Raw genomic sequence first — 12,129 nt, 5'->3', positions numbered from 1 at the left:
ACTGCATTTAAGATATTGTTAACTGACGTCTATATATTTTAAGTATTGTAACTTTATTTACCTCACAATCCTGTTACTGTTCACATTTCTTGTCTAGGTTTTCTCTTATTTACAGATTAAATTGAAATAGGCATTCCAGTTTCTATTGTATTATGTTATACAGTTATTGTCTTCAACTACATTTATATTTATAGGTTTGAAATCTTTTTCTCTCCAACTTCAGATAATTTCCACAATGAAGACAGTTTTTATGTGGACTGGAATGAAGGGAAGCCAAAGTTTGTTGATGACTTCGTCTGTGTTGGTCAGAAACAGAATGTATGAGACTTGTTTTTACTGTCATGTTGTTGATAGTTTGCTGTAGATCTGTCATTATCTTACTCTTGTTATTACGTAATATTCTTGTTAACTGAGAAGTAGAACTGTCTAACAAAGTGAAAGCTAGCAGAAATGATATAATTCATTGATTATTTGACATGAAAAGACCAAACTTTTTGTTTAGCAATAATATGAAAAGATATGTAGACTTCTTGAAATGTTATCCACTTGAATAGGGTTAACTGACTACAGTCCGAATGTATTTGTTTTTATTAAAGTCTGTTCTTTTTTCTATTTTTTTATCAGGTTTGTCATGTGCCTCATGTAGACAGGATTATGTCCCTTGTCAGAAATCAGAGTCCGTCCATCTGTCAACAAGTGCCCAGTGTTTCAGGTTTGTTTGGGGGTTTTCAGATTATTTTGCTTAGTGAGAACATTGTTCATTATTTATAGCACATGACGTTAAGATGTGTGTTATCAGTATAAAAGACATATGATTGGCTGCTCCTAGTTGACAAACCAGTCACCACAGCCATACTATCCACTAAATTAAACACAATCAAAATTGATAGCTCTTTGACATATGGGAAGCTGAAACTGATTGCTCTGGAATGCATAAGATAACTGCATGTGCAAGGGCTGTAAATGTTTTAGTTGACTAAATATTGTAAATTTATTTTAAACCTGGTTTTTGAGGATGGGTAAGAAATTCAATTCATTCCCATTCGTCGTATACCATTTATCTTACAACTTGTTTAAATAGATATTGAATTCGCTTTCGTTCATTAGATATATTTTTAAACAACTCATTATCTAATGGTCACTCATGTAGTATTATTTATGTGCCATCTAGATTAACCATTCAGTGATATGTTTTAGTATATAATCTGACATGTCAGAGATAAGACTTTGCATGATTTGATTTGTCTTTTGTTACATGATTGTAATTCTGTTTGATTTAGATTGTAGTGATTCACCAGAGGTATTGCAGTCAAAAGATGGGACTTGTCCTGAAGGTACAAGGACTAGATCTCAGTGGCCTAGGAAACCCCTGAAAACTAAGCCATTTGATGATGATGTCACTCACACAACCTTCATCACTTACCACTCGACATCATCCCAGGACGAGCAACAACCAGACCCAGGTGATAATGCAGCGTTTTTGCATATCGACAAAGAAGATCAAAAACAAACGCACAATTTTGAAGATGAGAACACTTCTGATAATGAACTTGTGGAGTTTGAGAAAGAAATTAATATCATGGCAGCAATAAATTCAGAAAATAAGCAGATCATTACTCGTACATTTGAAGATCATGCTACTAAGGCTCATGTTTTGGAAAGAAACCATCTAGATCAAATTACAACAAAACCAAGCAAAGCTTGTTTTTCTTTGTTGAATGAAAGTAATGATAATTTATGTTCACAGGACTTTGATGTTCCTGGTTATGAGGAGGTGAAAGAGAATTATTTTGGTACAAGGAGTGGTTTTGTTGATGAATTGTGTAATAAACCAAGTCGAGTAAACATCAGTAAAGACTATCAGAATTCTTACAGTGGTTTTCGGACATCACATCAGATACTTGAATATCCTAATGTGGATAACACTGAGGAAGATCAACTAGAAACCAAGTCAAGATGGGAACAATATTTGCAACATGAAGAAGGGATGCTAGAATTTGATTCTGTCTTACAAAAACAAAGTAACAAAGTTTCAAAGCATTTTGGAATTGCTGCAAAAAGGACTAATTCTAACTTCGATGATGTTCAGTATTCCAGTGACATACATTATCAAAACACGGAGGTTCCAAAAAGCCAGCTGACAGAGTCTTACTTTATCATTCAACATACCCCCAGTCCAATGAGCGATAACTCTGGGCGACAGAGGACAGACTGTGTGTGTTCTATTAATTCTAGTCCAGTCATGGATCTGAACAATTCTCCATCATCCATGATGCACCAGAGTCACTCGGGGACACAATCTGACAGATTTTTATTTCAAGATAAAAGAAGAGTTGTGCAAAATAGGAAGTCTGTTCAAACACGGATATCTCCACCTGTTACAAACACTGAGAACAAAAAATATGATGAACCTCTTATGTTACAGAAAGATCGGGATGAAAACCACTCACTTAAAAAACTGGTATATTCAGAAAAAAATGTATCTCAGCATTTAGTGAGTGTTGCTGCAGATTGTGGTCACAGAAAGAGTCCGATTCTGTTTGATGAGTCGCAGTCTTGTACTAACCAAGATTCGAAGATCACAGTTCCCGTGTCCAGTACATCACTGAGTTATGGAAGACTGAGAGGAAAATTCCAAAATCCACTTCTTAGTTCAGTTTCCGCGAGCAGCGTTCTGCAGCATAGTCAGGTAGAGTAGAACATTTGAAGACTAGTTCTAGCAGTATTCTACAATAGTCAGGTAGAGAAGAACATTTGAAGACTAGTTCTAGCAGTATTCTACAATAGTCAGGTAGAGTAGAACATTTGAAGACTAGTTCTAGCAGTATTCTAAATAGTCGGGTAGAGTAGAACATTTGAAGACTAGTTCTAGCAGTATTCTACAATAGTCGGGTAGAGTAGAACATTTGAAGACTAGTTCTAGCAGTATTCTACAATAGTCGGGTAGAGTAGAACATTTGAAGACTAGTTCTAGCAGTATTATACAATAGTCAGGTAGAGTAGAACATTTGAAGACTAGTTCTAGCAGTATTCTACAATAGTCAGGTAGAGTAGAACATTTGAAGACTAGTTCTAGCAGTATTATACAATAGCTGGGTAGAGTAGAACATTTGAAGACTAGTTCTAGCAGTATTCTACAATAGTCAGGTAGAGTAGAACATTTGAAGACTAGTTCTAGCAGTATTCTACAATAGTCAGGTAGAGTAGAACATTTGAAGACTAGTTCTAGCAGTATTATACAATAGTTGGGTAGAGTAGAACATTTGAAGACTAGTTCTAGCAGTATTCTACAATAGTCGGGTAGAGTAGAACATTTGAAGACTAGTTCTAGCAGTATTCTACAATAGTCGGGTAGAGTAGAACATTTGAAGACTAGTTCTAGCAGTATTATACAATAGTCAGGTAGAGTAGAACATTTGAAGACTAGTTCTAGCAGTATTCTACAATAGTCAGGTAGAGTAGAACATTTGAAGACTAGTTCTAGCAGTATTATACAATAGCTGGGTAGAGTAGAACATTTGAAGACTAGTTCTAGCAGTATTCTACAATAGTTGGGTAGAGTAGAACATTTGAAGACTAGTTCTAGCAGTATTCTACAATAGTCAGGTAGAGTAGAACATTTGAAGACTAGTTCTAGCAGTATTCTACAATAGTTGGGTAGAGTAGAACATTTGAAGACTAGTTCTAGCAGTATTCTACAATAGTCAGGTAGAGTAGAACATTTGAAGGCCAGTTCGTGCAGTGTTCTACAATAGTCAGGTGGAGTAGAACATTTGAAGGCCAGTTCTAGCTGTATTCTACAATAGTCAAGTAGAATAGAACATTTGAAGACTAGTTCTAGCAGTATTGTACAATAGTCAGGTAGAGTAGAACATTTGAAGACTAGTTCTAGCAGTGTTCTACAATAGTCAGGTAGAGTAGAACATTAGAAGGCCAGTTCTAGCAGTGTTCTAATACAGTCAGGTAGAGTAGAACATTAGAAGGCCAGTTCGTGCAGTATTCTACAATAGTCAGGTGGAGTAAAACATTTGAAGGCCAGCTCTAGCAGTATTCTACAATAGTCAGGTGGAGTAGAACATTTAAAGGCCAGTTCATGCAGTGTTCTACAATAGTCAGGTGGAGTAGAACATTTGAAGGCCAGTTCGTGCAGTGTTCTACAATAGTCAGGTGGAGTAGAACATTTGAAGGCCAGTTCTAGCTGTATTCTACAATAGTCAAGTAGAATAGAACATTTGAAGACTAGTTCTAGCAGTATTGTACAATAGTCAGGTAGAGTAGAACATTTGAAGACTAGTTCTAGCAGTATTCTACAATAGTTGGGTAGAGTAGAACATTTGAAGACTAGTTCTAGCAGTATTCTACAATAGTCAGGTAGAGTAGAACATTTGAAGACTAGTTCTAGCAGTATTATACAATAGTTGGGTAGAGTAGAACATTTGAAGACTAGTTCTAGCAGTATTCTACAATAGTTGGGTAGGGTAGAACATTTGAAGACTAGTTCTAGCAGTATTCTACAATAGTCAGGTAGAGTAGAACATTTGAAGACTAGTTCTAGCAGTATTCTACAATAGTCAGGTAGAGTAGAACATTTGAAGACTAGTTCTAGCAGTATTATACAATAGTTGGGTAGAGTAGAACATTTGAAGACTAGTTCTAGCAGTATTCTACAATAGTTGGGTAGAGTAGAACATTTGAAGACTAGTTCTAGCAGTATTCTAAATAGTCGGGTAGAGTAGAACATTTGAAGACTAGTTCTAGCAGTATTCTACAATAGTTGGGTAGAGTAGAACATTTGAAGACTAGTTCTAGCAGTATTCTAAATAGTTGGGTAGAGTAGAACATTTGAAGACTAGTTCTAGCAGTATTCTACAATAGTTGGGTAGAGTAGAACATTTGAAGACTAGTTCTAGCAGTATTCTACAATAGTTGGGTAGAGTAGAACATTTGAAGACTAGTTCTAGCAGTATTCTACAATAGTCAGGTAGAGAAGAACATTTGAAGACTAGTTCTAGCAGTATTCTACAATAGTCAGGTAGAGTAGAACATTTGAAGACTAGTTCTAGCAGTATTATACAATAGTCGGGTAGAGTAGAACATTTGAAGACTAGTTCTAGCAGTATTATACAATAGTTGGGTAGAGTAGAACATTTGAAGACTAGTTCTAGCAGTATTGTACAATAGTCAGGTAGAGTAGAACATTTGAAGACTAGTTCTAGCAGTATTCTACAATAGTCAGGTGGAGCAGAACATTTAAAGGCCAGTTCATGCAGTGTTCTACAATAAGTCAGGTGGAGTAGAACATTTGAAGGCCAGTTCGTGCAGTGTTCTACAATAGTCAGGTGGAGTAGAACATTTGAAGGCCAGTTCTAGCTGTATTCTACAATAGTCAAGTAGAATAGAACATTTGAAGACTAGTTCTAGCAGTATTGTACAATAGTCAGGTAGAGTAGAACATTTGAAGACTAGTTCTAGCAGTGTTCTACAATAGTCAGGTAGAGTAGAACATTAGAAGGCCAGTTCTAGCAGTGTTCTAATACAGTCAGGTAGAGTAGAACATTAGAAGGCCAGTTCGTGCAGTATTCTACAATAGTCAGGTGGAGTAAAACATTTGAAGGCCAGCTCTAGCAGTATTCTACAATAGTCAGGTGGAGTAGAACATTTAAAGGCCAGTTCATGCAGTGTTCTACAATAGTCAGGTGGAGTAGAACATTTGAAGGCCAGTTCGTGCAGTGTTCTACAATAGTCAGGTGGAGTAGAACATTTGAAGGCCAGTTCGTGCAGTGTTCTACAATAGTCAGGTAGAGTAGAACATTTGAATGCCAGCTCTAGCAGTATTCTACAATATTGTGAGTGTAGTCAGCGACAGAAATAAGCAGAAATTTCCACTAGTCCACCGGACAAGTACATCTAGACATCTACTTGTCTGCCAATATTTTCACTTGTCCAAATAAATGGTTTGTTTCATTGAAGCACAAGTACAATGTTTTTTACTACTCAAAATGAAACTGCATTGAAAATGTTTGTCCAAGCACATTTTCACTTTTTGGGACAAAGTGACAAGTGATTATTTCAAACACTGGTAGTCTACAAAATCACTGTAGCGCAATATGTAGAGAATATTTAACAGGTTCTATTAAGAGTCCATTTATGATGCGAATGTGTTTTCAACTGTACATCACAGTTAGTACTCTGTGATATGTATTTGTGTGGTTTATGATTCGAATGTGTTTTCAACTGTACATCACAGTTAGTACTCTGTGATATGTATTTGTGTGGTTTATGATTCGAATGTGTTTTCAACTGTACATCACAGTTAGTACTCTGTGATATGTATTTGTGTGGTTTATGATGCGAATGTGTTTTCAACTGTACATCACAGTTAGTACTCTGTGATATGTATTTGTGTGGTTTATGATGTGAATGTGTTTTCAACTGTACATCACAGTTAGTACTCTGTGATATGTATTTGTGTGGATTATGATTGCAGTACATTACTAATGTTTCAGCGCAACTTGTGTGGAGATCTTCAGTTTCCCAGCAAGTCTGAAGTGGAAAATGAAGTGACGCCTCTTCGCCAAGTGATCATCCCAGTCAGTTTTCCTAATGTTAATCTTTACAAGCAGACCTTGACAGCAGCACTTAAAGGTTAGTTATTTGTACTGCATCACTCGCACAAAGACGTGGTACATGACCCAGTGGTAAAGCGTTTTCTTGATGGTCTGGGATCGATCCCTGTTGGTGGGCCCATTGGGCTATTTCTCGGTCCAGCCAGTGCACCACAACTGGTGTAACAAAGGCTGTGGTATGGTGCATATAAAAGATCCTTTGCTGCTAATCGAAAAGAGTAGCCCATGAAGTAGCGACAGCGGGTTTCCTCTCTCTATATCTGTGTGGTCCTTAACCATATGTCTGACGCCATATAACCGTAAATAAAATGTGTTGAGTGCATCGTTAAATAATACATTTCCTTCACTCGCACAAATTAATTTGTTTAAACTACTTTTTGCTTGCACATTAAATTTAGGATATTTACATGAACATAACAGGTCACGCAAAAAGAAAATGGGTTATTAGAATTTATTTTTGCATCCCAGTTGCACAAATGTCCAAATTTCAGGGGCCGGTAGCATGAAGTCATCACATTCTTTTGCATCTTCCTTGTAGTGTGTTGAATCCAAGTATTCTGTTGGAAACTGAAACTTGTTAGTTCTTGTAAAATTATTATTAAATACAGTAGAATCTTGTTGGGTCGTATACACTGCAACGCTCGAACCAAAAACAAAGTCACGATGTTGACCGAATGGTTGGGTCAATCTACCTGATGGGTCAAACACTTCAACTGGATTCAACTGTAGTTTGCTTTTTTCGTCTTTTTTGTATACAGAGCACATCAATGTGATGTTGTTTGAGTTGTCCAAGACATTCCACTCTGCTCTGGAGAGAGCTGATTTTACTGGTTACACTAGCTCGGGGTCAGGTAAGACTAATAGTTTAATAGACTTATTGTGGAAATGGTTATTTACAACGCTGTACTTGTATTTTAAGATATATATAGTAGTACATGATAATTGAACCTGTCTAAAAGTTAGTCTTTCTGTCATGTTTGTAGCCTGCCTGTCTGTGTTTAAATTATCTTTACTTTAAGCTGCAGTCTCAAACCGCCTGGCTTTTCCTCTTATTATCATATAATTTGACCTATGTTATTGGAGTTTTGTTTGTGTTTCTCTTGTTTTGGTAATAAATACTAGATAGAAAAGCATTTGTTCACAATAAAAATAGCAAGATTGTCTGCATAAATGAGACAGTTGTTTTAAACATGTTGCCGAACTTTTGACAAATAACCCCTCCCTCCCCTAGATTTTGTAACATATCCCATGATACCCATTCCCCTAATATTGAATGGCTCCATATATCATCAGTTGCTTTGATACAACAAATAGGTCTTCTTCCATGTCTTGTAATGCATTGTTACAGAGAACAGTAAAGGAAGTTTTTAAGCCATCTACATTAAGGCTGGTAGGTATTGGGTTCGCATGATCCAAGTAGTGCCCTTCCCCCTTCCCCTCTCTCTCTCTCTCTCCCCCCGCCTCTCCCCCCCCCCCCCCACCCCACCCCAGTAGAGTGGATATGTGTACGGCTACTATATTGATTTCTCTGTTACTAAACCACTGTCCTGGACAGACAGTCTAAATTGCCTGGGTGTGTATGCCCATGACAGTGTGCTTGAACCTTACTTGGACATAAGCACAAAAATAAGTTGAAATGAATTAATTGCTCCTTATGATTATGATTATCATGAATAAAATTAATTGTTCCTCATGATATTAAAATACTAAACTCAGTGTTTTACATATTCGTAATGTTTAATAATGTTTATGTCGCCTTCATGTAAAATACTTGAATTTTATTAGTTATTTAGCCTTGAACAAAACCCTTATACCCCTGCGTGGGTGGAGTCAAATCTCTTATACCCCACCTGTAAAATTGGACAGTTGTTATTGTATTAATGTACCATGCAAAGGTTTGTCTGTTACCAACGTAAATGAAACATGGCTGTGAAACGATTTGGCAACCACTCAGAAAATTAAATTGAAGAAAATTGTAAGGTGGCGAAATATGGTAATAATACAGCTAATTTTTAATTTCAGTGATGTCAGTAATCCAATGACGTCACTTTAAATCTAAACTGTGTAGATGACATTGCTATTGAACATTATTAATGTACCTAGATGTGTTTGAAGAAAATCTTGTAATTAAACATGTCGGCAAGATAAATTTGTTGTAGAAGCATCACGAGGGGATTATGAATTTTTATACCCTCTGTATGCTCTTGTACCCTAAGCCAAAGAATACAGAGGGTATAAAAATCCATAAACCCCTCATGATGCCCTCTACAATTTATATTGTTTTTGTTTGTGCAGATCGCAGTAAGTGTCTGAGGGAGACCAGCCAGGCCAACTCAAATCCTCGCTGTCAGTGTGGAGTGTCGGCCAAGATGGTGCAGGTGAAGAAAGCCGGACCAAACAAAGGACGATTCTTTTACACCTGCAGCGCACCCAAGATTCAGCAGTGCAAGGTATAAATAGGGTATTCCAGTTATGTACCCAGATTAGTCTTGAGGTTAAATAGTTTTTATATATTTCTTTGGTCATGTCTTGATTGAATAATGTCATATATTGATGTGCTTACCTTTGTTTGACACCTAATAACCAATCTTTATTTTTTGGCTTGGGTGTCGTTAAACAGTCATTCATTCGAATAATCGCAAAATACATTGTTTTTTACATATGAACTTTGTTATGATGTCACCATTAGTATGACAATGCTCAGCTACAGATATGAAAATCAACTGGATTTGTCGGCAATTTCAGATCATACGGCTGCTCAGAAACTGTTCTTGTTCTTTGATGGAAAACTCTCAGTTAACTGTTACTTTCAGAAATCCTGCCAATATTTCCAGATTTTTGTCCAGTCCTTTCCAATAATTCTGAACCAGCATGGATCAGTGGCTAAATAGGAAGACATCTAAGTGCCACTGGTACGTAGTCCACTGACGTAGTGCCTCCCCGTGGACAATTTTGAAATGATAATACCTGGAAATCCAATTACCTGGCCTATGGGACACAAATTGGATGTAATTTATGTCAGAAAGGTAGAAATTTAGATGGAAATAAAAGATTTTACAAGCATAGCAGGTTCGTATTCAACAAGACAGACTTGCTTTCGAAAATCATGAAAATGGCACTAATTGACAATGGAGGGGCAGGATGTAACCCAGTGGTAAAGTGCACGCCTGATGCACAGGTCGGTCTAGGATCGATCCCCATCGGTGGGCCCATTGGGCTATTTCTTGTTCCAGCCAGTGCACCACGACTGGTATTTCAAAGGCCTGTGCTATCCTGTCTGTGGGATGGTGCATATAAAAGATCCTTTGCTACTAATAGAAAAATGTAACTTGTTTCCTCTCTATGACTATGTCAAAATGACCATATGTTTGACATCCAATAGCCGATGATTAATAAATCAAGGTGCTCTAGTGGTGTCGTTAAACAAAAACAAACTTTAATTGACGTTACGGGGCACCAACTTATTTCTAAGGTTGGAATATATTTTGCCCAGTGTTATTTTCATATCACTGAATATATATTTTTCAGTTTTTCCAGTGGGCTGATCAGGTGAGAAAGTCGGTAAGAGGGGGCCCTGCATCCAGCGGTATTCGACTCAATGATGCGGACAGCATAACAACATTTTTCCGAGGTCACAGCATCATGTTCTTCTGTGAATGTCAGTTCGTTAGGAAGATTCCAACACATTACAGAAACAAAAGTTTAACCAAGGGATTTCCTGTGAGTTATTTATCCATTGGCAAAAAGTTTAACCAAGGGATTTCCTGTGAGTTATTTATCCATTGGCATTAATAAAAATATATGTATAAGTTGTAGAAGCATCACGAGGGGTATATGGCTTTATTTATTTATAATTTTATGTACCTTCTGTGTGGGTTCTTTTACGCCCCGAGTCCCGCAGACGAATTTATCTTGCCGACATTATATATGTAAAATATGTCAACATAATCTTGTGTATATGTAATAAAAATAACTGTTTTGGCATTTCATTTAAAACAATTTTAGCTTTCTTGCCGACATGTTTGTTTGAACCATATAGCATGTATGTTTTAATAATCAAAACTTCGAGACTGGCCAGCCAAGACAATAATTGTTAACATGCAGACGCGAATGAAACCACTTGCCAGTGACGAAAAATAGTTCCATCGATAAACGAGTTTTTAACTTCAAATGTTTGTAATACAGATATTAATAAAAATTAAAAAAACTTTATTTATTTATAATCTAATTATTGCTTTAGCATTAACTGGGGTGGCTGGAAACTGTTGGAAATTACAGACTGGGTATAAGAGAATTTGGCTACGCCCACAGGGGTATAAGGGATTTGTCCAACGGCAAACAACCAATGAGATTAAAGAATTTTACATGAAGTCGAGATAATAAAAGTTTCAAAACTATAAAAACAATAGTCGTTACATTTTCCTTGTTTATTTTGAATACTTCGGTATTTGATGCACAAATTTACCGCCAGTGATTACATAATAAGGTGCTTCTCTTTGTAAATCAGACGATTGAGGCTTTTTTGTGATGAAATATGTTTAATTATTCATATGGTTAAAAATATCTCGGTACATATCAAAGTGATACGTCCCACTAGAATGCCAAGTGGGACTAACACTTTGACGTCATCAATTGCCGCACTACAATCTTAGAGGAACGACAACCAAACGAGTTGAGTGATATAAATTAAGATCGATTATGGGTAATAAATAGGATATTAAACTTGCTACCATTTTGTATCATGTTTATGTCCCTCGTGAAATAATTTTCACTCGGGACATAAACATGATATGAAACGGAAGCTTGTTTTATATCCTGTAAGTATGTTGGTGATACTACAGAAGGTCTTTGAGTCTATTGTAGTGTTATCCCTTGCAAATTGCTTTTCTGTGTTTGAGATAATTTACCGTAGTGTATTTAGCATATGTATTAAGTTTTGTATTACAAAAATATGATATTCTTTGGTGTTTGATGTTGCATATTAAGGCATGGGCACGGCAGAATGAGATGACAGAGAAGAAATTAATGTACATTCGACTTTCAAGAAAGGCAGCTTCTTCAATGTTCTCAAAGGGTTAGCCAGTTCTGTACTCATTAACTTTATTGTTGTAGTATAGCATGTCGACTGAATAGCTTCATCCATAATATATGTTTAGTATTCTCAGAATCTAAAAGAAGTAAAATTAAGTAACACATAACATGTTTTTGTCAGTAAACTAATGCTAATGGAGACAAGGTCTAAACACAGACTTAACATCATGCATAAAAACTGAATTCCGTTGATCAGTTTGAAGCTGAAACATGTATACAAGACTTGTCTTTGTAATTGTCATTGAAAGGTTTATACACTGCATAGTACATATATAATTATAAATCTGTGGACACGTTATGTTGTGGCATGTTAAAACGTATTGTCATTGAAAGGTTTATACACTGCATAGTACATATATAATTATAAATCTGTGGACACGTTATGTTGTGGCATGTTAAAACGTATTGGAAA

The 12,129-nt window shown here is 36.4% G+C and overlaps 1 protein-coding gene across 1 annotated transcript in view; it reads left to right on the top strand.

Annotated features, from left to right (window-relative positions):
- The window catches only part of LOC121379827, a 62,207-nt gene that overhangs the window by 21,866 nt on the left and 28,212 nt on the right, over positions 1–12,129 (top strand). Inside the window, exons 8-15 of the mRNA XM_041508479.1 lie at positions 224–318; positions 625–712; positions 1,281–2,689; positions 6,507–6,645; positions 7,385–7,477; positions 8,922–9,076; positions 10,155–10,346; positions 11,613–11,700. Coding sequence (XP_041364413.1) covers positions 224–318; positions 625–712; positions 1,281–2,689; positions 6,507–6,645; positions 7,385–7,477; positions 8,922–9,076; positions 10,155–10,346; positions 11,613–11,700 — 2,259 coding nt within the window. The remainder of the gene's footprint in view (positions 1–223; positions 319–624; positions 713–1,280; positions 2,690–6,506; positions 6,646–7,384; positions 7,478–8,921; positions 9,077–10,154; positions 10,347–11,612; positions 11,701–12,129) is intronic.

This window comes from Gigantopelta aegis, chromosome 8, assembly GCF_016097555.1.
Source record: "Gigantopelta aegis isolate Gae_Host chromosome 8, Gae_host_genome, whole genome shotgun sequence".
Lineage (NCBI taxonomy): Eukaryota > Metazoa > Mollusca > Gastropoda > Neomphalida > Peltospiridae > Gigantopelta > Gigantopelta aegis.
Note: the sequence above shows the minus strand (reverse complement) of the source record. Positions and strands in the feature narration are given on the sequence as shown.